Source organism: Taudactylus pleione, unplaced genomic scaffold (genome assembly GCF_031769625.1).
Source record: "Taudactylus pleione unplaced genomic scaffold, aTauple2 ptg000013l, whole genome shotgun sequence".
Taxonomy (NCBI): Eukaryota; Metazoa; Chordata; class Amphibia; order Anura; family Myobatrachidae; genus Taudactylus; species Taudactylus pleione.
Window position 1 is genome coordinate 110466 of NW_028284416.1, and position 26293 is coordinate 136758.

At 46.9% G+C, this 26293-nt stretch overlaps 1 protein-coding gene across 1 annotated transcript; it reads left to right on the forward strand.

Moving 5' to 3' along the window:
* Nucleotides 1–6506: 6506 nt before the first annotated feature.
* BSPRY (B-box and SPRY domain containing) lies at nt 6507–24705 on the forward strand. Its single transcript, XM_088469027.1, has 6 exons — nt 6507–6969; nt 14275–14373; nt 18008–18238; nt 20674–20699; nt 20913–21037; nt 23812–24705. The coding sequence occupies exons 1-6, from the start codon at nt 6562–6564 to the stop codon at nt 24333–24335; spliced, it is 1413 nt and encodes a 470-aa protein (XP_088325153.1). The 5' UTR covers nt 6507–6561; the 3' UTR covers nt 24336–24705.
* Nucleotides 24706–26293: the final 1588 nt, after the last annotated feature.

Sequence of the window (26293 nt, forward strand, 5' to 3'; positions counted from 1 at the left end):
GTCAGTGAGGGGGTGATGTGTATTACTGTCAGTGAGGCGGTGATGTGTATTTCTGTCAGTGAGGAGGTGATGTGTATGTCTGTCAGTGAGGCGGTGATGTGTATTTCTGTCAGTGAGGAGGTGATGTGTATGTCTGTCAGTGAGGGGGTGATGTGTATTACTGTCAGTGAGGCGAGGATGTGTATTACTGTCAGTGAGGCGGTGATGTGTATTTCTGTCAGTGAGGAGGTGATGTGTATGTCTGTCAGTGAGGGGGTGATGTGTATGTCTGTCAGTGAGGGGGGATGAGTATGTCTGTCAGTGAGGCAAGGATGTGTATTTCTGTCAGTGAGGCGGTAAGAGATGTCAGTATATGTGTTGGAGAGATGGGGAAGAGGAATTTCCCGGGAGCTTTATTGTTGGGGGACAAGAGGAGTATCTTATGCATAATAGCCCCCCAGCAGCCATTAATGGGGGGGGGGTCACTGTGGGAGCAGTGTGGCTATAGGAGCCATTCCTGTAAGAGAGGGATGGGCTGCTGCTAAGAGTGTGATAGCTGCAATAGAAAAGTCTGTATATTGCTGTCCCATGTGATAGAGATGGGGAGCAGAGAGAGGCAGACTGGGTATGAGACACTCTGTATGTTGTCTTAGAAGAGACAAAGAAGAGACAGAGTGCAAAAGTTATGTGAGATGTGTGCAAAGCTGTGGGACTACAGGCACCAGCCAGCATAGGGCCAGGTGGACCTGCACGTATGAAGTGGAGAACTACAGGCACCAGCCAGCATAGGGCCAGGTGGACCTGCACGTATGAAGTGGAGAACTACAGGCACCAGCCAGCACAGGGCCAGGTGGACCTGCACGTATGAAGTGGAGAACTACAGGCACCAGCCAGCACAGGGCCAGGTGGACCTGCACGTATGAAGTGGAGAACTACAGGCACCAGCCAGTATAGGGCTAGGTGGATCTGCACGTATGAAGTGGAGAACTACAGGCACCAGCCAGCACAGGGCCAGGTGGACCTGCACGTATGAAGTGGAGAACTACAGGCACCAGCCAGTATAGGGCTAGGTGGATCTGCACGTATGAAGTGGAGAGCTACAGGCACCAGCCAGTGGAGGGCTAGGTGGACCTGCACGTATGAAGTGGAGAACTACAGGCACCAGCCAGCATAGGGCTAGGTGGACCTGTGTGTGCAAAATGCAAAGCATTCATTGTGACTGTGCTTAAAGACTGTGCTGGTGAAGAAGAGTGTGATGTAACCTTAGAATGTAAGCTCTCGCGAGCAGGTCCCTCTTCCCTCACGTGCTTCTTCTTGCCTTACTTTTACTTTCATTTACAATGGCACCTAAAACTTGGTTACTGACACCCTGCTGCTTATTTAGCTGTTATGCAGCATTGTCTATAAATCATGTACTAGTCCTGCATTGTCTGTACTGTTAATAACTGTTGTCTTGTGTGCTCATTTGTTTCTGTACTTTGTAAGGCGCTGCGGAACCCTTGTGGCGCCATATAAATAAAGGGTAATAATAGATAAGATACACAGGCACGAAGGCAAGTAGCTGCTTGCTGAATAAACACTTTCTATTTAAGAGCATCAGTTCTGGAGTTCCCGTTGACGTCATCATTAATCATTCTGTTGCTATTTGTCAATCTTCTGGCGCCCAGAGATTTATCCTACTGAAATGGATTGCCTGCTCCCCTACAGGTGGGCATGGGTTGCAATTATGAGTAAAGGCCTCAGTTTCAGCCGGGACTAGAACAGATGTGTGGTAACTGTGAGTAGTGATGATCTAGAGAGGTATGTGGCAGTGCCTAGTGACTGATGAAGGTGGGCACCTCAGATCATCGTAACCAGTGTTACCCAATCTGTCAGTCCTGGTTTTGAAATTGAGAAACAGGTCTTTTCTGCTTGGGAAAAAACAGGTTTAACTCGTTGTTCTTGACTCATTGTATGAGGAAACAGTGACAATTTCCTGGTCTGTCCATAGCACACATTTCTGATAAAGTCCCCGGGGGGGTTGTACTAAGCCTTGGGGAGAGATAATGGGGGTCATTCAGAGTCGGTCGCAAGCGCTGAGTGCTCGCAACCGACTCGATGTTGCCCCACTGGGCATGTGCACGACTGAGCCGGCCCCGTCGTGCGCATGCGCGTGACCCCGCTAGCGACGGACGCTCCGTCGCTAGGGGCCCCGCAGCAGACGGGGCGAGCTGTCGATGGTGAGTGACAGCTCGCCCCATTTGGGAGACGGGCAGGGGGGCGTGCCTGCCCAAACGGAGGCGTTCCCGCCGGAACGCTTGCCGTTTGGGGGCGGCCCCACTGACATCATTGATTGCTGATCAAGCAGGAAGCTCCCTGGGGCTTATGAGTGCCCAGACCCAACCTTAGGGTCTGGTTGTAAGCCCTGATGGTCGCGATGGTCTTGACCATCGCGACCATCACCCATGTCGGTCGCTAGAGCTGTGGGTGTTAACCCACAGCTTAGCGATCGACAAGGAGGCGGTCGTTCAGGATGCAAGCGGCCGCCCTGATTCAGGGTGACCGCTTGCAACTAACGACCGCCTCTGAATGAGGTCCAATGTACCAACCGATCAGCTCTTAATTGTCACTTTACAGGCTGTGTTTGCAGAATTATAGTTCGGAGCTGAGGGCATCATGTGATAAAAGAATATTTGATCTCCATAGGAAGGTGTGCAGGAAGGAATGGCTATTGGTGAGTTAACCATCAATGGTCACCATCCATGGTCCCATTGTTGGTTTCACCCATAGATGGTTAACCCCGCTCTACTACTTATCGGGCCAATCAGAGAAGGGGGGTGGGGCTTTGTGAGGCACATTGGGGGCGGAACTAGACTCCATGTCCCAGCGCTAAGGAGAAAAAAAAAATTGGGGGGCTCTTGGCAATCAATGGCGGAGAACTATTGGATCTCCGTCACCCATTGGTCGTTAACCGACCATGGATGGCTTGTGGTCATCCCTAGTCTACGCACAGTATCAAACCTTCTAAAGAGGACAAGTGGAGGTGTTACGCATAGCGACCAATCAGATTATAGATATAATGTACCTAGTGCATTCTATATAATGGTAGCTAGATTCTGATTGATTGGTTGTTATGGGCAACACCTCTACTTGTCCTCTTATGAAGGTTTGATAAATCGCCTCAATAATATGAAACGTTCTTGGCCAAATATTAGTCAGCGACTGGATCGGTCCTGATTTGCCGAAAATGTGCAGAATAAATAACGCCCACTGTAGAATCTGCCCAATGCTAGAACATATAAGGAAGCCAATCAACAAGCATCAACAAATGTCACATGTCTGTAGCCGTATAAAAGCAGCTTGCAGACCCTTTGTCGCTTCCTAAATAGGTCTACGGGGAAGACATTTGAAGACACTCTCTGTGGTCAGCGATGTGAGCTGTGACAATCCGTGGCCCAGACTAGTCTGCACTTCACACTTTATTCATTTTGCACTTTGACCAATGTAGTAAAAAGCTTCAAGCGCATAAAGTTGCAGATAATAAAGACACAGTAATAAGGGCAGGTCTGATGTCCGCACACTTTGGTGATTGATTTAATTAAGGCTAGATGTACAAAAGGCATCATTCTAGCGTGGCTGTAGGTTAACCTATGATTTCTGCCATTTTCACCAAGAACATTTTTATGCAGCATTTGCCAACCCACAAAACTGGGCATAGACTGGTGCAGGGACCTAGGAGGCACTTCCACGCCCCCCAGTGAGAACATGTGATGTCATGACATCACTAAGATGGGCCATGTCGAGAGCAGCATCTCACTAGGAAGCTATTGGGGCAGCAACTGTACAGCCCCCTGGGTGACAGCACAGGTCGCCTACTCCTACCTATGGCCCTGGGTTGGTGCTACCAAAGTCTGCCCAGTGGACGTGCCTCTTCAAATGTATGAAGTATGGGCCTGATTCAGACCCGCTCGCCAGCGCTTAACAGTTACCGGGCAGTTACTGCGCATGCGCAAGCCCCGGAGCGAGCAAGAAATCACTCGCTACGGCTCTCGCATCCGAACGGGGGGCGGTCGATGTTGATCGACAGCTCACCCCGTTTGGTAGGCGGGTCGGGGGGTGGGTGGCTGGCCAAACGGAGGTGTTCCCGAAGGAACGCCTGCCGTTTGGGGGCGGCCCTACTGACATCACCAGTCACCCACAGCTTAGCGAGCGGCCAGGAGGCCGTCTCCAAAAAATAAATAAAAAGCCGCCGTGATTCAGAGCGAGCGCTCTGAAAGCGCATCCTGCTCTGAATCAGGGCCTATGTTCTGCACATAAAGAAGAATTGCAGGCAAATGACCAGTATTGTCTGAGACTTGGTCTGGGTTGATTAAAGCTAATGTCTGTTCAGTTGCTATTGGTTACTGCATTTTATTTGTTAATAGCCCTTGCTGTGTTTGGGCCTGATTCAGTAAGAATCGCAATAGCGATTACGCACGCAGTTTCACTGCGTAGATATGATAAGGATAGCAATCACAATGCTGTCACAGCCTAACATAAGGACGCCCCCTTTACCTTACACATCCATACTTAGCAAGAATGCGAAACCATCGGTAACATCGAGTACCATCGGAGCCTCACGCACCCTTACACAAGCTCTGACCTTTCTCAGGAATTGCTAACCTCATCGCACGCAGTGAAAGCCCAAGCTGCTTAGGGCATCGCAGCGGCTAATTTATGCACGCCCCTGCAACGGCGTCCAAGTGCACTGGCACACCTGCGTTTCGCCTGCCACCCCCGTCACCACCCGTAAACGGTACTTGCTGTCACTTACTCTGCGATGGGTCTGCGTAGTCACTGCGAACGCAGTCCCAATCGTAGTGGAGTCTTCGCACACGAACGCTGCGATGCATATGCATGCGCAGGACAACAATCGGACGATTGCGTGTGTAATCGCAGCTGCGATCGGTACTGAATCAGGCCCTGGGTAGTAACATACAACTGTCAGGTATGCGCCTGACGATAAGTAATCTAGCGTGGAGACAATCTCCCGCTAACACCCTTATCTTCAGCTAGTCACATGTGAATACATACATTCCTTAGCGTGACGTAAGTGGATTGTTGACAACTGAAGGAGAGTCCAAGAATGTGTCAGATTTTATTGTATAGGAATAGCTCTCTATGTAGTCGTCGGTGTTTGGCAGGGATTCCAAAAACTCCCAAATGGCTACATAAGCCAAAAATGTAAATAATTCAAAAAAAAAACTTTAGTGTAATTAAGTTGTATCTTCTTATACTATCTCCATCAGAGAAAAGGGCCTGTCGTAGAGATGGCCGCTCCTGAGTCTGCTTTAGCGCCCTGTGCCAGAGTCATATAAATGCGATAATATGCAAATGCTAGTTTCAGCCTCCAACTTGTGCAGTAGTGTGTGCCGAAATGTGCAGGGTCCTTCCAGGCCCGTTTTCAGTGCCTCTGTACACGGTAACACCACTGGTGGCTTTAGACCAGGGGTGGGCAATAATCAGCCCTCCAGATGTTTGTTGAACTACACATCCCAGCATGCCTTGCAACAGTTTTAGCATGATCAAATAGCAAAACTGTTGCTGGGCATGCTGAGATGTGTAGTTCTACAACACCGGGGAGGCTTGGTGCCCACCTGTACTCTAGACAGTCCACCATCGGTGCACCATCGCGTCCAGGATCGATACTTGCTCTCCGTCTGAACACGGCCTCTGTGGAAGCGGCTGAGAAAGCAGCGCGCTTGCAGTGACACGCCCACGACACGCGTTATGCGTCCACCTTTGCATCGGACCCATAATACATAGCAGTGAGGTGAATATAAGCTGCTACAATGTACTCAAAAATAACCAATATTTTTTTTTTTTAAATGTGCTAAAAAAAAAATCAATAATTAACGTATCTGGTTCTATAAACCGCATGTGCTAAATTAATAATTTCTCCTATAAATTTATTTCCGAGATAAGTCAACTGCGATCTATTATCAAAATCCTGAGTCGAGTCTTTGCATGAATTTGCTGATAGATCTTGTCACTTGCATAGGACATTATACAATGTACACAGACACTTTGGTATAAGGAGGACTGGGGTCTGTGTACTGTATGGCATGGGGAGACAATGCCTGCTCTGTACCAAGGCTGCTGCATAGGAGGTATCCCACCCTTATCTTCTTACCAGTCTGACAATGAATGGATTTCATGTGCATTTTTTTATTAAAGTGATAGTAGTATTGGTGCAATTATGAAGGAGGTAGGAGATGGCTACTATTAGTAATATGATATGAGATAAATGAGTCTGACACTAGGCATCCTGCATTTGTCTAGCTATTGTGGGACTACAGATCTCAGCATGCACAGCAGCTGGAGAGGCATAGGTTGCCTAGCTTGCGACCTGCAGTTTATAGACTGAGGATAATGAGTTCTGAGCTGTCTATTCGGCAGTGACAGCCCTCTGATCTGTCCTTGGCAACTTTGGAGCAACCTCTGAATGTGTCAGTGTCTAACTGGCTCCTCCCAGGGGCTGTCACTCTCTACCTGGGGACAGGTGCAGCAGCAGGCAGGGAACACACAGAGGATTCATACCCAGGTCTCCTGCTCTGCTCCAGCATGTCCCATCCAGACTCTGTCCCTGGGGACCAGCAGCTCCCACTCTGGGTGATCACAGGCTCTCACTCCTGGGGTGGCTCCCTGCAGGCTGCTGAGAAGGGGTCCCCAGTGGAGTGGATCCCTGATGGACAGATGGACACCTTATCCCTGGACCACTCTCCGGAGGAGTCCATCGACCTTGGAGACCCCTCCTCTGCAAAGGAGACACCTGGCAGGACTGGTGATGTGCCACAGGGCGAAGCCCCCACAGCAGACTCCTCACAGACAGACACCTGCAGGGACCATGGGCAGAAGCTAAGCCTGTTCTGTTACCAGGAATACAAGCTGATCTGCCCCCAGTGCAAATCCCAGGGCACCTGCCTGTCCCACAGGACCAAGCCAGCAGAGGAGAGGGCTGCCCAGATCAGGGTAAGTGGCTGCTGGTTTTGCCCATGCTGCATTGCAGAGCTTGGCTGATGATCCGATGCACCTGTGTGGTTAGGGGATCTGAAAGGGTTAAATATGTAGCACCCTTACTTGGTGTCAGCAGGCGGGTGTTGGAGGCTCAAACCTACCATACCTGACTGCAGGGACTGTTCTGAGTGAGTCACTGCTGCTGAGGGAGAGATCTTATTCATCAGCCTACAAGTGTGCCAGCTCCCAGGTCCTGGCAGGGAGGGAGTGCTGGTGCTGAATGCAATTACTATTGTGATTTACTGGGTGACATGTTACATGGTAATGTCAACAGAGCTGCACATTATACATAGGATACAGCAAGGCTTCATGTAAGAATCGTCTAAACAGCTTGGAGAGCCAGGAGGAAATGGAATGAATACAAATCTCTACAGCTGTTCCCTAAAGCAGAATAATTATCACGGTTATGCATTATATGCATCTGTTGAATACATAATTTCATGGTAAAAGTTAAGAAGTCAGTCACCCCCAGATCTATGGGCAGTGCCAGTGCCCCTTGTGCCAGCAGCACTGAGAAACTTCATCATGATGTATTTATAGACCGGGTTTTCCAATATGCCAGTTTTATCTGTAAGGGCAGATAGAGCTGACATTATAGTATTATAAAATGTATGATAGCTTCTGCCACTCCGCTGCCCTCTCCTACCTACCACAGGACACATACTAGTGATGTATTTTGCCGATTGAGGGGTCTATTTACTAAGCAGTGTTAGGAGACAGAGTGAAAAGTGATAAGGTACCAGCCAATCAGCTCCCAACTGTCGTTTATTGCAAACACAGCCTGTGAGATGACAGTTGGGAGCTGATTGGCTGGCACCTTATCACTTATCACTCTGTCTCCTAACACTGCTTAGTAACTAGACCCCTAACTGAGTAAATTAGCTAAGTAATCCATGTGTACTACTATTCAGCTATGATGGTCAAAGGAGCTTATTAAAATAAATTATTTCCTACAAGAGAGTCTGTGGGCATTACAGTGTGAAACCTGAAAAATATAAACATATACATGTGTGTGTATATATATATATATAGATATATATATATATATATATATATATATATATATAATATATATAAATTGGCATTAGCAATCAGAGGACAGCGCTTATTTGTCTTTGATAAGTAGACCCCTAATTCTGTGCCCTCCTGTGGGGTGCTTCGATGTGACCACAAAGTAAGGGGTAAGTGTATTTAGTGGACGGTGCCTTCCTACGCGTAGTATACCTTGCAATAACACAGTATATTACATGACGCTATTGTACTCACATTACATCATCAGCATCTACATTATATGTTACATAAATATATAGTGAACTCCAGGACAATGTCAGTCCTTGTTGTTAGTGACATAATGACTAGTTCTTCCACCCAAGCAAAACAGATTCCCTTTGTGTCACAGCTTCATTATAATGGGAGTAAATGAAATGTTATGCTTACAATGGCCTCTTCCTATGTAACCCTGGAGGGAGGGCGAGTTTTCCCCTAAATTATAGGAAGGCAGGACAGTGCCTTATGGTACATGGTGGCAAATTCTGCTGACCAAACGTGGGTGTCTATGGAAGACAGGTAGTTACAGTACGTGGCTTAATGTTATGCTTTATAGGCAAATGTCTTACTCCGTATACAGTGGGATAGCAATCCTGCTGTGGCCCCTATATGTATCTTTAGTTTAGGGCCTCTTGGTTTACTCTTCTTCTTTGGGGCCATGGTGGAATATTTAAAAATTGGGATCAGAACATTGCACAGGAATCTGTACGTGCAGACCGTAAAGACTCGGGAAATGCATCAAACCCATAGCAACCGATCACGCACAGACCGTAAAGACTCAGGGGAAATGCATAAAACCCATAGCAACCGATCACGTGCAGACCGTAAAGACTCAGGGGAAATGCATCAAACCCATAGCAACCAATCACGTGCAGACCGTAAAGACTCAGGGGAAATGCATCAAACCCATAGCAACCAATCACGTGCAGACCGTAAAGACTCAGGGGAAATGCATCAAACCCAGAGCAACCGATCACGTGCAGACCTTAGAGACTCAGGGGAAATGCTTCAAACCCAGAGCAACCGATCACGTGCAGACCTTAGAACAGGGATTCCCAACCACGGTCCTCAAGGCACACTAACAGTCCAGGTTTTAAGGATAGCCATAGTTGAGCACATGTGACTTAATTAGTACCTTAGTTATTTTGATTTAACCATCTGTGCTGAAACATGGATATCACTAAAACCAGGACTGTTAGTGTGCCTTGAGGACCGAGGTTGGGAATCACTGCCTTAGAGACTCAGGGGAAATGCTTCAAACCCATAGTAACCGATCACGTGCAGACCGTAAAGACTCAGGGGAAATGCATCAAACCCATAGCAACCGATCACGTGCAGACCGTAAAGACTCAGGGGAAATGCTTCAAACCCAGAGCAACCAATCAACTTCCACGTAAAGATTTTCTGTCCAACCATCCAACTAGTTGATTGGTTGGAATGAAAATCTGGTAACGTATGGGAGTAACTGACAATCAGCAATTTGCTCCTAATTGCCAGAAAACAGATGAAAATGGCGTCAGATAAGTTTGTTAAATGTTTGATCTAAGCAATTTGTTCAAACAACAGTTTTTGTCCATTTTGGGAGCAAATTGTTGATCATCAGTTACTCCCATACGTTACCAGATTTTCATTCCAACCAATAAACTAGTTGGATGGTTGGACAGATATTCTTTACATGTGTACCCAGCCTTGCTGTCATGTCATAAACTGTTCTAGATAAATGATGGCTAGAAGCTAACTGGTTGCTATGTTCAACTTCTACACTTTATCTCTTCCCAAGGACTGATACATCTCCCCCTCAATACTAACAGCATTCTATCTAATAAACAGGTGGAGCTGGTGCTTCCAAATGTCCTGAAGGGTGGCTCAGATTTTGTCTCAGGGCTTGGGGACCTATAGCTAAGCCACTATGGGCCTGATACAGGCGCTAGATCAGGGGTCTTCAAGCTTGGCCCTCCAGCTGCTGTGGAACTCCAAATCCCAGCATGCACTGCCATAGTTTTAGCATGCTGTTATATCAAAAAGGTGGCAGTGCATGCTGGGATGTGTAGTTCCACAGCAGCTGGAGGGCGAAGGTTGAAGACCCCTGCGCTAGATGATATATGCGGATGCACAGGATCAGTACTGCACATCTGCAGATGTCCTTCTGCAAACTCGCTCGCAGTGCCCAGGCGCCGCAGTTTGATTGACAGACTACGGCCATTTGGGGGTGGAGCAGGGGTGAAGTCTGGCAGCGTCCCAGAAAACGGGGGGTCAGAATGATCCGAAGTCAGGAAGCTCCTTTACAATAGCGTACAGTTCTGTAAATAATGAAATATACATTTATATTCCTACCTGATGTATATCTCTCCAATTAAGACCCGCGCACACAATAATCGCAAAACAATCGCTTTGCATGTGCGATGCGGTTTTCACGCATGCGCAGTGGCTAACAATCGCCCAAACTGCGTAAATATTGGCACTGTGTGCGGAACTGAATCAGGCTCTTTGTCTTCCAGTAGCAGTTTTATAATGGACAAAAAATAAAAATTAGAACGCAAAATAGAAAATGGATTTAAAAAAAAAATATATTTATATATATATAGATTTTTTTTTTCAAGTATTTAGAACCCATTTATCAATTTATATATGCAAGATTTTCCTGAAAACTCCTGTTTTCATTGGTTACCCGCAAATATTAAGGATCCCCAGGATTTACCATAGAGGGACCACAGCAGATACCTCTGATTTCCGAACACAAAGCAGCCTCTATAGTTTTATATGAAGGCTGCTGTGCTGTCAGATTGACCAATCTCCGGAATATGCAGTAGGACCAATGGCATCAGGCCACGCCCCTGTCATGGTTTGAAGATCATTGATAGGCTGCATTCTCATTAATATTAATGGATGTCCACTATGTTGGAGAAAGGTTCGCTATAAAGGGGGGTGGGAACCTGTGAGGAGATGACTGGTGCTGTTAGAGGAGCAGGATGTGTCATATTGGAATGCCGAATTGGATCTCCGTCCATCCAGATAAACACTCAGCGGTCGGTAAATCTTTTCAGAGGGCCCGTAAGAAACCCAGACGGGTTATATTTCTGCCGAATGTGCTAACAATGCATCATTCTCTCCATCTAGGACACACACAATAGTCTTTTTATAACCTCTATAAATTCTTGGCTCTTGTCGTCCATACCAAGGAGCACCTTGGGAGTTGGGTTACCTTAGAGCCCTTACAATGGCATGTTGTGGCAATTCAGGGGTATCTATTGCATGTAACCGCCAGAAGTTTCCCAGAGAGCTCATTAGAAGTTCCGCAATCGAAAACTAAATATGATGATGTTAATAAGTACGTGAAGGGATTATTCGCTCAGTTGATTTTACAAACGCTGGTTTACCCCTGACCTGGTAACGTGTCAATTTTCAGCTGACGGCAACCAAAAAGTCTCCCCTTAGAGATTAAATGAATAATATATTGTTATTCCCCCCAGATGCTCTGATCATCATTATGTAAGGGCCTTTAGGGGCACCTTAATTAAAAAAGTAAAGGGCGGATTTATTACAGAATATTGTCATATCGCAACGTATCACGGCAATAAGCAATTATAGAGGTCTATGGGCTCGGTTCAGACCCGCTGGCTAAGTGCGTTCGCACGCAGCCGTCAGCTACTAATATATGCAAAAGCTGTGATTGCACGGTAAGACATTAGTACGCCCACTATGTCTTCACGTGCGACGGTAGTGCGATCGCAAGCCAGTCTTATGACGCCCCCTTTCCCTTCGCAGGACACACGTCATCTCCAGGAAGTGTATGCGGTATCAGTAACATCGAGTACCATCGGAGCCGCTCGCAGCACTTGTGGTTGACCCTACCCCACCGCAAACACTGCGATCGCTGCAGTATGAAAATCAGCCAGGTGACGTGAACAAGGACGCTCCATGTTAAGTGTTCACACCCATGAAACGCCGTTAGAATGCACGGCCACGCCTGCGTTCGCACATCCACACCCCCGATTTCATTGACCTTCCCCTGTCACCACCCACAAACGGCTCGTCCTGTCACTCAGTCATGCGAGCCGCCTGAGCTTAACGTGCGATCACTTCCCGATGGCAATGACTGGCTTGTGCACGAGCACTGCGACTTATATGCATGCGCATATTGCGAACATCGGCCAGCAGCGAGTGAACGCAGCCTAGCGAGCGGGTCTGAATTGGGCCCTATGTACCAACCAATCAGCTTCTGTCATTTTTCAAACACAGCTTGTAAAGTGACAGTTAGGAGCTGATTGGTTGGTACTTTTTCTCAATCTACTTTATCTCTCTGCAAGGGGGGGGTCTATTCACTAAGCTTTAGAGGGCGGGATGTACGAAGCATCACACCCGCGATGCTCAGACCACCAATTATCAGGTACATAATGCCGATAATATCGCCTTTATGTACCTAGAACATCACAAAGGAAACCTGTCCTTTATGATTATGGGACTTTCTTCCAGGTTTATGATCTAGAAATCCCTCTGGCGTTATTCTGCACATTCGCAAAATGAAGCGCTCACTGTGGGGGGAGGTGGGAGGAATACGATTGGATCCCCTCGGGGCATCATGAAGAGGTAACGCCATCAAAAGATAACATTACCCCCAGGGGCGTTTCTAGAGAGCAGGGGGCCCGTGTGCAGTCTCCAACACAGGCCCCCTCCTCTCTGTCCGGCAGCGCACTGAGCTGTGCGCGGCCAGCGCCAGAGTTATAGACTCTATAAAGTAGACTTGCGGGAGCCATTTTACCTGTACTGCGCATGCGCGTACGACGGGAAAATGGCTGTGGCGGCCATTTTCCAGTTAGTTTTTACAGCGCCGGATCCCCGTGCCGATGTGGGACTCCGGAGAGGTAAGTAATACCATGGGTGCAGGGTGTGCGGTGCGGGTCCTGTGTGCCCCGCAGACCCTGCACCCATTATAGATACGCCCCTGACTACCCCCCAAAGTTTGCTGCATATCAAAGTATGGTCGTCCAGCCATACATGCGCAAGCGGCCATTACTGGAGAGCAGTCCCAATGTCTCTCTCTAAAAATACAAAAATGCAAACTTGTAGCCATGGCACTCATTGTCGGAACCAAAACTCTGGGAAGTTTAGCTTGGTACGGTCGTCAATATCTCAGCCCCCACAGAAACTAGAGGGACCGCCGCAGATATTTATCATTAGTCATTTGTATAGCAGAAATATATACTCTGCAGCACTTTACAGAGGAAATGTAGTCATTCACATCAGTCCCTGCCTCAGTGGATCTTACAATTTACTGTATATTCCGTACCACATGTACACACATACGGACTAGGGTTCATTTTTCTCAGAAGCCAATTAACCGCACTGTTACTGGGTGCGACAGGCTTTTGTTATACTCAGTAAGCGACTGCTAGCATGCTGATTGGTGGGAAGGGCCCACATGCTGATTGGGAAATGGCTTGAGCTATCCATCAATAGAGATGAGTGGTTCAGTTGCTCGGTTATGTTCAGATCTCAAAAACGGCATTTTATTGGTTGTCCGGTGCCTATGCGAGTATGAGCCCTATACCCAGTGTCGGAAAGGGGCACGAATGGCCCACCGGGAAAATGTAGTGATAGGGGCCCATGCTTAAGGGTTGTGGTTATCCATCAGAGAGGGTGTGGCCAACCACCACAGACACTTGGTTAACCAATAGGCACATCTTGGTGTACAGTAGTTTCTATAGAAGGGAACCAAGCCTCCATGTTGGTCAGTGGTTCTGCTCCTCTAGGTAATTGAACGTCTAATAGAGTAACAATCTATAATTTGAGGTCTGGAACCTGACTCCTAGAAGAGGAGGGAATGGGCCCACCGGGGATTTCCCCTGTACCCCTGTGGGCCACTCCAACCCTGGCTATACCTTTATTCGCAAGGCCGAACAGCCTGCATGCCACCATATTTCTGGAAATGCATATCACACCCCCAGTCTCTGACTTCAGACTGGCATTTTTCTTCCCTCTTTTTTATTTTCATACATTACAATATTGTTAAGGCCAGCAATCAAGAAGAATCACTCTGCCATGTATATAAAGGATATGTATGACATGCCATGTTTTCTTGGTTCTTCCTTAGTATGAATGGATTGCTCCGGATCCTCCTCTGCACGCCGGAGATGAGCAGTGTTGATGCCATTGTTGGGTTTTATAGAGCACACCAGACTACTGTATGTTACTAACGAAATCCTTTCCTCTTAGAACAAGATAGTCGATCAGTGCGAGAGGCTGCAGCTACAAACGGCCGGGATTGAGAAGTATCTGGCCGACGCTCTTCCAGCAAAGACCCCACGAGTGGCGGTAATAATAATAAAAACGATTCAACCATCTTCTTTCATGACCACCTTCTCATACACTGTCCCTCACCCCTAGTGGTGCCCACATAGCTCCAAATAGCCATATTCTATAGGGTGCCCTTAGGACAGACGATTAAGGATCGCACGGTCAGATCACAGTTGATCCCCTGACTGCATTTTGCACCAATCCAGGTGGCCAACTCATAGATCCCAAGTAGATGTTGATTGGGATTAGATCAGCTGCTGTTTTAGACCCAGACATGGAGCAATTTACCATCATTCTGGTCTGAAAATTTAATTTATTGGACGCTTTACGAATAACAAAGTTTACAACGTACTCAAGCGAACTGATGAGATTAAAGGGGGGGAGGAGACACTTGATACACAAAGTAGCGGTATAACAACTGTAGTGGCCGGAGGTGAGGGTGTGTGTGATTACTGTGTGACACCGCCATTATCAGCCGCCATTCGTAAAACAGCCTTTGGCGACTGGTATTTCTGTGCAGCTAGCGGTGGTGTGGTATGGTCCAAGAGAGGAGAGATGCTCCAAAGTGGAGATATAAGAGATGGACTAGTCCTTGTAACCAGACTGCCCTTCCCCATTTACATTAACCAAACCGAGTCCCTGTTCTCGTGCTGTGGAAGGTTCCCATATTTGTGTGGCATGGTTACTTGACTTAGGTACTAGATTAATAGCACTAATTAGCCAGGGAATGAACGCTACCAGTGAATTAACATTTTCAGGTTTAATACAGTAATCTTACAATCGTAGATTAAATCTATTGACTATGTTTTAATGATGCAAGTCATATTCAGGCTTGGCGACAATCTGGCTGCCTCTTCCCGGGAGAGACAGCCAGCTCAGCACAGCTGGAGGGGGGCGTGACACCATTTTGGCAGCGGGCGTTGGGGGGCGTGACCATGCGATCGTGTCATCGCCCCTGCTACACAATGCAGAGATTACCGCCACTGTGCTGCCCGAGGGCGGGCCCCGGACCGTCCAATTATGAAAGGTGCGAGCGGACACCGGCGGGGGTTGCAGGTGGATGTGGGCAGGCAGCGCCGAGCAGGAGACTTGCTCACTCTTCCGGGGGCTGGGAGTGACACGCGATTTTCGGGAGGCTCCCGACCATTTCGGGAAAGTAGGCGAGTATGGTCATATGAAAAGAAAAAACACAATTCTGGCGCTTCTAGCTAATCACTGTCAATCAAATATAAGAAAAATAGAACTGAGCAGATAACCAAACTCTGTGTATGTTGGTAATTTGGAGAAACCGAAAAAAAGCAAAATCTGCGCTGACTCTATATTAAATCAAATAGATGATTGGAAAAGTAATAATGCGATAATGAATGTACATAAATACACAATAAATATTTAATATCCACTAAGGATGCCACATAAAATGAATACACAAAAATAAATACATGTAACACTCTAAAAAATCAATCTACTATTGTACTTTGAAATGATTATAACACTGTGTAAATTATGTATCGATACAAAAATCGCCAATAGCTGTAGTCCAGCACAACAGAATAAAACACATACAGTACAATAGATGCTGAGAGCTGTTAGGTGTTTCTTCATGCCAGATAGTAAATGCTTCCATAATGAAGATAATGACGGCTATTTGATTTAGCAGGCGAAAAAAAAACAGTCCTCAGTGTCGTTTAAAAAGAAAAGTCACATATGGTCATAGGGAGTGACCCGTAAACTTCAAATATTGTGAGGCACATAAATGATATCGATCTCGTGCTGTAGTCACCAGCCCCAAGTATGATTGCGCAAAAATACAGCTGTATAAAATAATCCAAGAAGCAGCCACTGAGCTGGGCTATAGAACAATCACAGTCACAGCAGATTAAAGATACAGGTTGAGTCTCCCATATCCAAATATTCCGAAATACGGAATAATTTTGGCATGACTGAGATAATTAAACCTTTGATTTTTGATGGTTCAATGTACACAAACTTTGTCTTAGGCACAAATTATTAAAAATATTGTATAAAATTACCTTCAGGCTCTGTGTATAAGGTGTATATATGAACCATACATGAATTTCATTTCTGTACACAAACTTTGCTTAAGCCACAAAATTATTGAAAATATTGTATAAAATGACCTGCAGGCTATATGTATAAGGTGTATATAACACTCAAATGCATTCTGTGTGTATATTGGGGTCCCATTCCCAAGATATTTCATTATGATATGCAAATATTCCAAAATACGGAATATTCCGTTATCCAAAATACCCCTGGTCCCAAGCATTTTGGATATCGGAGACTCAACCTGTACTATGTTGCACTGCGTATTCACAGTGTTGCCTTCGTGTACTCACGGACTTTGTAGTTGGCAAATGTGGGGGGCCCCCTTTGTGTGATTCAATCCTCCGGTATCCTGTATTGTATGCCAGGATATGCACACATCTGTGACAGGTGCTGCTGATGTAAAGGAATTCTGCTGCGAAAGTCCTGGGTATAGGTGTTTAATGAAGCATCAGTCCAATAACAGATGGCAACTGTGTGTCCAGTGTAGCACAGGGAACAAGTAAAAGCGTCCCGCCTAACTAGTTTCGTCACATATCATGCGACTTTATCAAAGGTAATCAAGTATAGTCATATTATTCATTTACTGGACTTGTCTGTTCATTCCCATAACCGTTCATTCACTGGACGATTCACCCTGTAGCTGTGTTTCCTAAACTTGGTCCCTACCTTGGGCTGCTTGATAGAATTTTCTGTCCTGACCTTGTGGTTATCGGTCAGCTTGAGGCAACTGTCTGACCGGTGATTTCCTGATGCATCGGGATCGTTGATGGACGTTAAGGTCCAGATTCTGAGTCAGATGCAGGTACAAATGTGGACGGATTTCTACAAACTGCGCATACATTGTAGAAAGCAATCGCAAGACTGCGCAAATGCCGACGGGTTGATCCGTCCGCTGATGGATCATTCTTTCCGTGAACTGGACATTCCTGATTTGTCTTGTGCACACAAGAGCAAACGCGGAAGAGTCCAGGGATATTTTATTTATTTTGCAGACTGTAGCGAGTATACGCAACTTTGTGTATGTACGACCAATCCTGAATCAGATTAATCTCCATCGCTTCTCTCCATCCATTAAATGGTCATTATTGGATGGCAAATGTAAGAGGAGAGTCTCCTGGGCCTGGCACCAGAGTTACAAAATATTCTGAGCCGTGCGTATGCCAAGGGTACGTCTATTTCAGCTGTATCCCATGCCCCTAGCGTGGTAATAGCGATGACTGCTGGCCTAGCGGGTAGAGGGCTGCACTCGCAGATTTCCGTGCGCATTATTATCGCATTAGACTTCCGTTCGTGGCCGGTGCACAGAATTTCGGCAGAGTTGCGTGTGACTCGGCACGAGGCTCATAGTTTGTATGTATTCCTTATTGCATGAGAGGCCTACAGTTATTCTCCCTCTACTCCACACTCCATCTTGTTCAGCCAATTGTCAGAGACCGCAAACGCCACTTTGTGCCACTGTGACATCACAGGTTCCATGTGAATAGGGATTAAGCAAGGTGTACCCTGTAATCTCCTAATACAAGCATTTCTATTCGTCGGTGGCCTATTCAGTTAGGAGGTAATATTCTGCTTCCTCATTTGACAGAGCACAGCCAGAGCCGCCCGCGAGCTGATCATCCAGCGACTGAACTTTATCCGCAATCTGTGTGAGAATGAGGAGCAGCGCCTGCTGGAAGAGGTCCACACAGAGGAGGAAAGGGTACAGCAGGGGATTCTCACACAGAGAGCCCACTGGACGGAGGCTTCCAGGAAACTGTCCGGTATCAGAAACTACCTGGTAGACTCGCTGACAAACATGGATGACATCAATCTTATAGTAAGATAAGATTTCAGCTGCTCGTGTCTCTTATTATTGTAAACTAAGAAAGAAATGTTATAACCCCACAGTTTAAAGACATAGTGAGTGGAGAAATACTGAGTAAGGGACGTGCCCAACGTTTATGGTGTAATGTACTAACAGACTAACCTCACAGTCTATAGAGTTACAGACTGACCACACAGTTTATAGAGCTACAGACTAACCTCACAGTTTATAGAGTTACAGACAAACCTCACAGTCTATAGAGCTACAGACTAACCTCACAGTCTATAGAGCTACAGACTAACCTCACAGTCTATAGAGCTACAGACTAACCTCACAGTTTATAGAGCTACAGACTGACCACACAGTTTATAGAGCTACAGACTAACCTCACAGTCTATAGAGCTACAGACTGACCTCACAGTTTATAGAGCTACAGACTGACCACACAGTTTATAGAGCTACAGACTAACCTCACAGTCTATAGAGTTACAGACAAACCTCACAGTCTATAGAGCTACAGACTAACCTCACAGTCTATAGAGCTACAGACTAACCTCACAGGTTATAGAGTTACAGACTGACCTCACAGTCTATAGAGCTACAGACTGACCACACAGTTTATAGAGCTACAGACTAACCTCACAGTCTATAGAGCTACAGACTAACCTCACAGTCTATAGAGCTACAGACTAACCTCACAGTCTATAGAGCTACAGACTAACCTCACAGTCTATAGAGCTACAGACTAACCTCACAGTTTATAGAGCTACAGACTGACCTCACAGTCTATAGAGCTACAGACTGACCTCACAGTCTATAGAGCTACAGACTAACCTCACAGTCCATAGAGCTACAGACTGACCACACAGTCTATAGAGCTACAGACTAACCTCACAGTCTATAGAGCTACAGACTAACCTCACAGTCTATAGAGCTACAGACTGACCACACAGTTTGTAGAGCTACAGACTGACCACACAGTTTATAGAGCTACAGACTGACCACACAGTTTATAGAGCTACAGACTGACCACACAGTTTATAGAGCTACAGACTGACCACACAGTTTATAGAGCTACAGACTGACCACACAGTTTATAGAGCTACAGACTAACCTCACAGTCTATAGAGCTACAGACTGACCACACAGTTTATAGAGCTACAGACTAACCTCACAGTTTATAGAGTTACAGACAAACCTCACAGTCTATAGAGCTACAGACTAACCTCACAGTCTATAGAGCTACAGACTAACCTCACAGGTTATAGAGTTACAGACTGACCTCACCGTCTATAGAGCTACAGACTGACCACACAGTTTATAGAGCTACAGACTAACCTCACAGTCTATAGAGCTACAGACTAACCTCACAGTCTATAGAGCTACAGACTAACCTCACAGTCTATAGAGCTACAGACTGACCACACAGTCTATAGAGCTACAGACTAACCTCACAGTCTATAGAGCTACAGACTAACCTCACAGTCTATAGAGCTACAGACTGACCTCACAGTTTATAGAGCTACAGACTGACCACACAGTTTATAGAGCTACAGACTGACCACAGTTTATAGAGCTACAGACTGACCACACAGTTTATAGAGCTACAGACTGACCTCACAGTTTATAGAGCTACAGACTGACCACACAGTTTATAGAGCTACAGACTGACCACACAGTCTATAGAGCTACAGACTGACCACACAGTCTATAGAGCTACAGACTAACCTCACAGGTTATAGAGTTACAGACTAACCTCACAGGTTATAGAGTTACAGACTGACCACAGTTTATAGCGCTATGGACTACCTGCTCTGTATAGAGCTATGACCTAACCACACGGTTTATAAACTATGACATAATAATACACTTTGTAGAGTTATGAAATAATCATAGATTCATGGTTAACCGCAATTTATATAGCTGCTGTATATACAACCGCACAGTTAACAGTTTCTAATGCAACCGATAACCAAACAATGAGATAGAGCAGGCCCAGGGCTGACATAATAAGGAGTAAATAATTGGGATAAGTGTACTGTAAAGCACATGGGGAAAAGATTTCTCATTTTGTGCCTGATTCAGAGGTGGACACAGTGGCGAAATTGCCAATGTTTTTCTACAGCGCATGCGTCCAATTGTCTGCACACAGTGTCACAGGACAGATTCCAACGCACGCACAAAGCATTGTATAGGAAGTGTATGGGGTGGTGACTGGGAGGTACCAGGGGGCTGTCAGGTCCGGTGCACACAAAGGTATCGTCTTAGGGCAGTTTAGCAGACGTCAGTGAAATCGGCTGCACACACAGACGCACATCCTCTCACATCAGAGGCCACCTCAGAACCAGCTCCAGTACAATTTGTATCCAATCTCCTGTGAGCATGTAATATCCCCAGCTGTTCCCTCTGTGTCCCAGTCTCACATTTCTTATTGTCTCTTTCCCCAGAATTCCGAGAACGAGATGGATGAGAGGTGAGTTCTTGTGTCTAATGACAGCGCACCTGATGTATTTCTCTAGGAGGGTTCTGTATTATGTTGGTTTGTTACCTGCAATACAGGGTAGATTTTCCCTTTCATGTAACGATTACATTGTGTCAGTTATTAGCAAGTTATTAGTGCTTGGTACAGGGTTATATACTGGTGATAACAGCTCCCTCATCTCAAATCACTTCCTCCTATTCCCAGAGCAGAAGAAGCGGAAGGAATTCTGGAACCTCAAGAGTCTGAGAAGTTAAACTTTAACAAGGATTGTGTTCAGAGTCCATTACTGAACAGATTATGGGCCACCTCTGTCCTCTGCTGCACCACCGGTCAGTACCAGACACTACATCCCCATATATATTCTTCTTCTGTCCTCTGCTGCACTACCGGTCAGTACCAGACACTACATCCCCATATATCTTCTTCCTCTGTCCTCTGCTGCACTACCGGCCAGTACCAGACACTACATCCCCATATATCTTCTTCCTCTGTCCTCTGCTGCACCACTGGTCAGTACCAGACACTACATCCCCATATATCTTCTTCCTCTGTCCTCTGCTGCACCACAGGTCAGTACCAGACACTACATCCCTATATATCTTCTTCTTCTGTCCTCTGCTGCACCACAGATCAGTACCAGACACTACATCCCCATATATCTTCTTCTTCTGTCCTCTGCTGCACTACCGGTCAGTACCAGACACTGCATCCCCATATATCTTCTTCCTCTGTCCTCTGCTGCACCACTGGTCAGTACCAGACACTACATCCCCATATATATTCTTCCTCTGTCCTCTGCTGCACCACTGGTCAGTACCAGACACTACATCCCCATATATCTTCTTCCTCTGTCCTCTATTGCACCACCGGTCAGTACCAGACACTACATCCCCATATATCTTCTTCCTCTGTTCTCTATTGCACAACAGGTCAATACCAGACACTACATCCCCATATATATTCTTCCTCTGTCCTCTGCTGCACCACTGGTCAGTACCAGATACTACATCCCCATATATATTCTTCCTCTGTCCTCTGCTGCACCACCGGTCAGTACCAGACACTACATCCCCATATATCTTCTTCCTCTGTCCTCTATTGCACAACAGGTCAGTACCAGACACTACATCCCCATATATATTCTTCCTCTGTCCTCTGCTGCACAACAGATCAGTATCAGACACTACATCCCCATATATCTTCTTCTTCTGTCCTCTGCTGCACTACCAGTCAGTACAAGACACTACATCCCCATATATCTTCTTCCTCTGTCCTCTATTGCACAACAGTACCAGACACTACATCCCCATATATCTTCTTCTTCTGTCCTCTGCTGCACTACCAGTCAGTACCAGACACTACATCCCCATATATCTTCTTCCTCTGTCCTCTATTGCACAACAGGTCAGTACCAGACACTACATCCCCATATATATTCTTCCTCTGCTGCACCACCGGTCAGTACCAGACACTACATCCCCATATATCTTCTTCTTCTGTCCTCTGCTGCACCACAGATCAGTACCAGACACTACATCCCCATATATCTTCTTCCTCTGTCCTCTGCTGCACCACCAGTCAGTACCAGACACTACATCCTCATATATCTTCTTCCTCTGTCCTCTGCTGCACCACCGGTCAGTACCAGAAACTACATCTCCATATATCTTCTTCCTCTGTCCTCTGCTGCACCACCGGTCAGTACCAGAAACTACATCTCCATATATCTTCTTTCTCTGTCCTCTGCTGCACCACCGGTCAGTACCAGACACTACATCTCCATATATCTTCTTCCTCTCTACTCTGCTGCACCATCTGTCAGTACCAGACACTACATCCTCATATATCTTCTTCTTCTTCTGTCCTCTGCTGCACCACTGGTCAGTACCAGACACGACATCCTCATCAATCTTCTTCTTCTGTCCTCTGCTTCGCCACCGAAAGCAAGACACTGATAGTTATATAGTGGAAGGAGCAGGGTACCCAGCAGCACATTCTATGTCAGGAGATGAGTGATGTGTCAGTGAGGACAGGTTTCATGTTACAGGGGCAATGACATGATGTGAGGAGGGGAATGAGGGCAGCAGGAAGCCACAGGCTGAGAGTTATATAGTGGGAGGAGAAGGGATCCCAGCAGCACAGAGTATATCAGGAGATGAGTGATGTGTCAGTGAGGAAAGGTTTGCATGTTACAGGGGCAATGACATGATGTGAGAAGGGGAATGAGGGCAGCAGGAAGCTACAGACAGAGTTATATAGTGGAGGGAGCAGGGTCCCCAGCAGCACAGAGTATATCAGGGGATGAATGATGGATTAGTGAGGACAAGGCTGCATGTGACAGGGGCAGTGTCATGATGTGAGGAGGAGAATGGAGGCAGCAAGAAGCCACAGACTGAGAGTTATATAGCAGGAGATGCCGGCTTCCCAGCAGCACAGAGCATATCAGGAGATAAGTTATCTGTAACTGAGGACAGGGCTGCATGTGACAAGGGCAGTGACATGATGTGAGAAGGAGAATGGAGGCAGCAAGAAGCCAGAGTTATATAGTGGAAGAAGCAGGGTCCCCAGCAGCACAGAGTAGATCATATGAGTGATGTGTCAGTGACAACAGGGCTGCATGTGACAGGACAGTGACGTGATGTGAGTGGGAAACCACAGACTGAGAGTTATATAGTAGTAGGAGCAGGTCCCCCAGCAGCACAGAGTATATCAGGAGATGTGATGTGTAAACATTAGAAATAATATTGTTCTTTACAGTGGTACTACGGATCACAGCAAGCCTGCCCTGCGCCACTTGTAGAACCACAAGTGCCAGCCGGCTGCTGGCACCTGTACCCTCACTGTAAAGAAAATATTCAAAATAGACAGGGCACAGACACTGAAGGATTTAACCCTTTATTACACACACACACTTTACATACATACCTTCACCCAAGTAGAATCCAAGGTCTTCTTAAAATAAACAAACTGTGTGAAATAAAATCACCAAATATATTATATTGCCTGCTTGTCACACTGTGGCAGTGCTGTGTTCCCTGTATTACTGCGGCGCATCACTATTACCTGTACGCTTACCATGCTCCCCAATACCTATCACTTTCAGCTTGTGAAGAACTCACATTTGACGAAAAGACACTGAGCCCCCTGCTGGCGTTAGCGGAGAACAACAGCCTAAAGTTCCTGCCTAAAAAGGCAAAGACCTATCCAGACGGACCTGAACGTTTTGACCACTGGCCCAACTGTATGGCGGCCGAGTCTTTCCACAGCGGCATCCATATGTGGAAAGTAAACGTGGAGAAGACCTGCGCCTACAAGCTCGGCATAACATACAGAACCATTGCACGGAAGGGCTCGGGCAACGAGGCCAGGTTAGGGTACAACCCAGTCTCCTGGATCTTTTCACGTTACGACAGGGACTTCCGCTTTTCCTATGACTCTCAGCATCAGCTTGTGGAACTGCTCAAAAGTCCCAAACACATCAGCGTGTTGGTGGATATCGATGGAGGGGAGCTCATCTTTTTCGACCCGGATTCTTGCGTCATACTCTACAGCCACCAGGCAAGGTTCTCCGCCCCCATCAGTCCAGTGTTTGCGGTCGCTGACCAGAGCATCAGCCTGGAGAAGTGACCCAGAGAGAGAGATATATAGATGTTTTCTATTTATAAAGACTCATTTGAATATATGAGGTTACTGACTTTTTATTTTAAATAGATTTTTATTGTAGCATGTCCGCAAAACAATCTTATTTATAAATGAGGAAAACAAAGTATAATCGGATAAGACCGGTACAGCAGAATATTGAGGAACACACGGCACATGATACTAAACAGGCTTTGGGTTAAAAGCTTGAAAAGGATGACATATAGCAAAGGCATTGGGAAAGGATTGTGTTGCCATGTGCAAATAATCGCTAAAACATAGAAATGACAAGAATAGGATACAATATAATTCTGCGGGGCGCGGCGGGGGTCAGAGGGCTTACAGGGATCATACAAATACCCAGGGCAGTAGTACAATGGTGGGAAGGGTCGCACAGAGGCCCTGATTCAGAGCCGGACGCAAGCGCTGAGCGCTCGCAACCGGGTCGATGGTGGCCCAGAGCGCATGCGCACGACGGAGTCGGCTCCGTCATGCGCATGCGCGAGACCCGGATAGCGACGGGCAATCCGCCGCTCTGGGTCTCGCACCAAAGGGGGCGTGCTGTCGATGTTGAGTGACAGCTTGCCCCCTTTGGTGGGCGGGCCGGGGGGGGTGGCTGCCGAGACGGAGGCGTTCCCATGAGAATGCCTACCGTCTGGGGGCAGCCCCACTGACATCACAAATGATGTCAGTGGGAGAGCTTTCGGCTCTGTTAGAGCTGAAAGCTCTCTGGGGCTTGTGGCCACGAGACCCTACCACAAGGGACTTGTCGCAAGCCCGATGGTCGTGATGGTCTTAACCACCCACAGCTAATGCGAGCGGCCAAAAAGATGGTTGCGATGGTCAAGACCATCGGGCTTGCGACGAGACCCTAGCGGTAGGGTCTCGTTGGCCACAAGCCCGGAGTGCTTTTGGCTCTATCTGAGCCAAAAACACTCCCACTGACATCACTAGTGATGTCAGTGGGGCCGGACCCAGACGGTAGGCATTCCCATGGGAACGCCTCCGTCTGGGCAGCCACGCCCACCAAAGGGGGCGTGCTGTCACTCACCATCGACAGCACGCCCCCTTTGGTGCGAGACCCGGAGCGACTAGCCGGGTCTCGCGCCAATGCGCACGACGGAGCAGCCTCCGTCGTGCGCATGCGCACTTGGGCAACATCGGCCCGCTTGCAAGCGGGTCTGAATCAGGCCCTCAGTTTGGACACCTCCCCTTCCACATCTAAATCTCTCTCCACCTTTTATATCTGCCCCCCCTGCAGTGCAACATGCTTTTGCCAAGATGCAAGGTTACTTGCTCTTATTTGATTTGCTCCCAACTCCGAATCAGACCCAAAGTGTCTGTCACCAAGGGGAGCTCAGCTGCTTCCCATGCGAGAGACCCTGCTCTACATCAATGTTTGTCAGTGGCGTAATATGTTAAGAGCCATGACATGACACCGAGCATGGCACTGAGCAGTGTAGCGCTCAGCGGACTCATTAGCATACTGGTCAGACTAATTAGCATCTTAGTTGAGCTACTTTTTGGACTTCCTCCTGATGAAAAGCTGTTGGCGTGTTATCAATATCTATATCACTTCTTGCCCCTGGTGACAAGTACTATTTAATGCTGCACACCGTTTCTGGCTGTTTTTTCATCCATGTTTTTCCGGGTGTTGTACAAAAGACAAATGTAAAGGTTGACACTAGATAGTCGACATGAAATAGGTCGACAAGAATGGAAGGTCGACAGGTTCAAATGGTCGGCACAAAATTGGTCGACACTTTTTTGTTATTTAATCCTAACCCTCCCCCTAGTGCTTAACTCTAAACCCACCCCTGGTACCTAACACTCCCACTAGTGCCTAAACATAACCCTAGCCTAATCCAAACTCTCCCCACCGGCAGCCTAACCCTAACCTATAACCAATAAGAATATTGTGTCAACCATTTTTTTTTGTGTCGGCC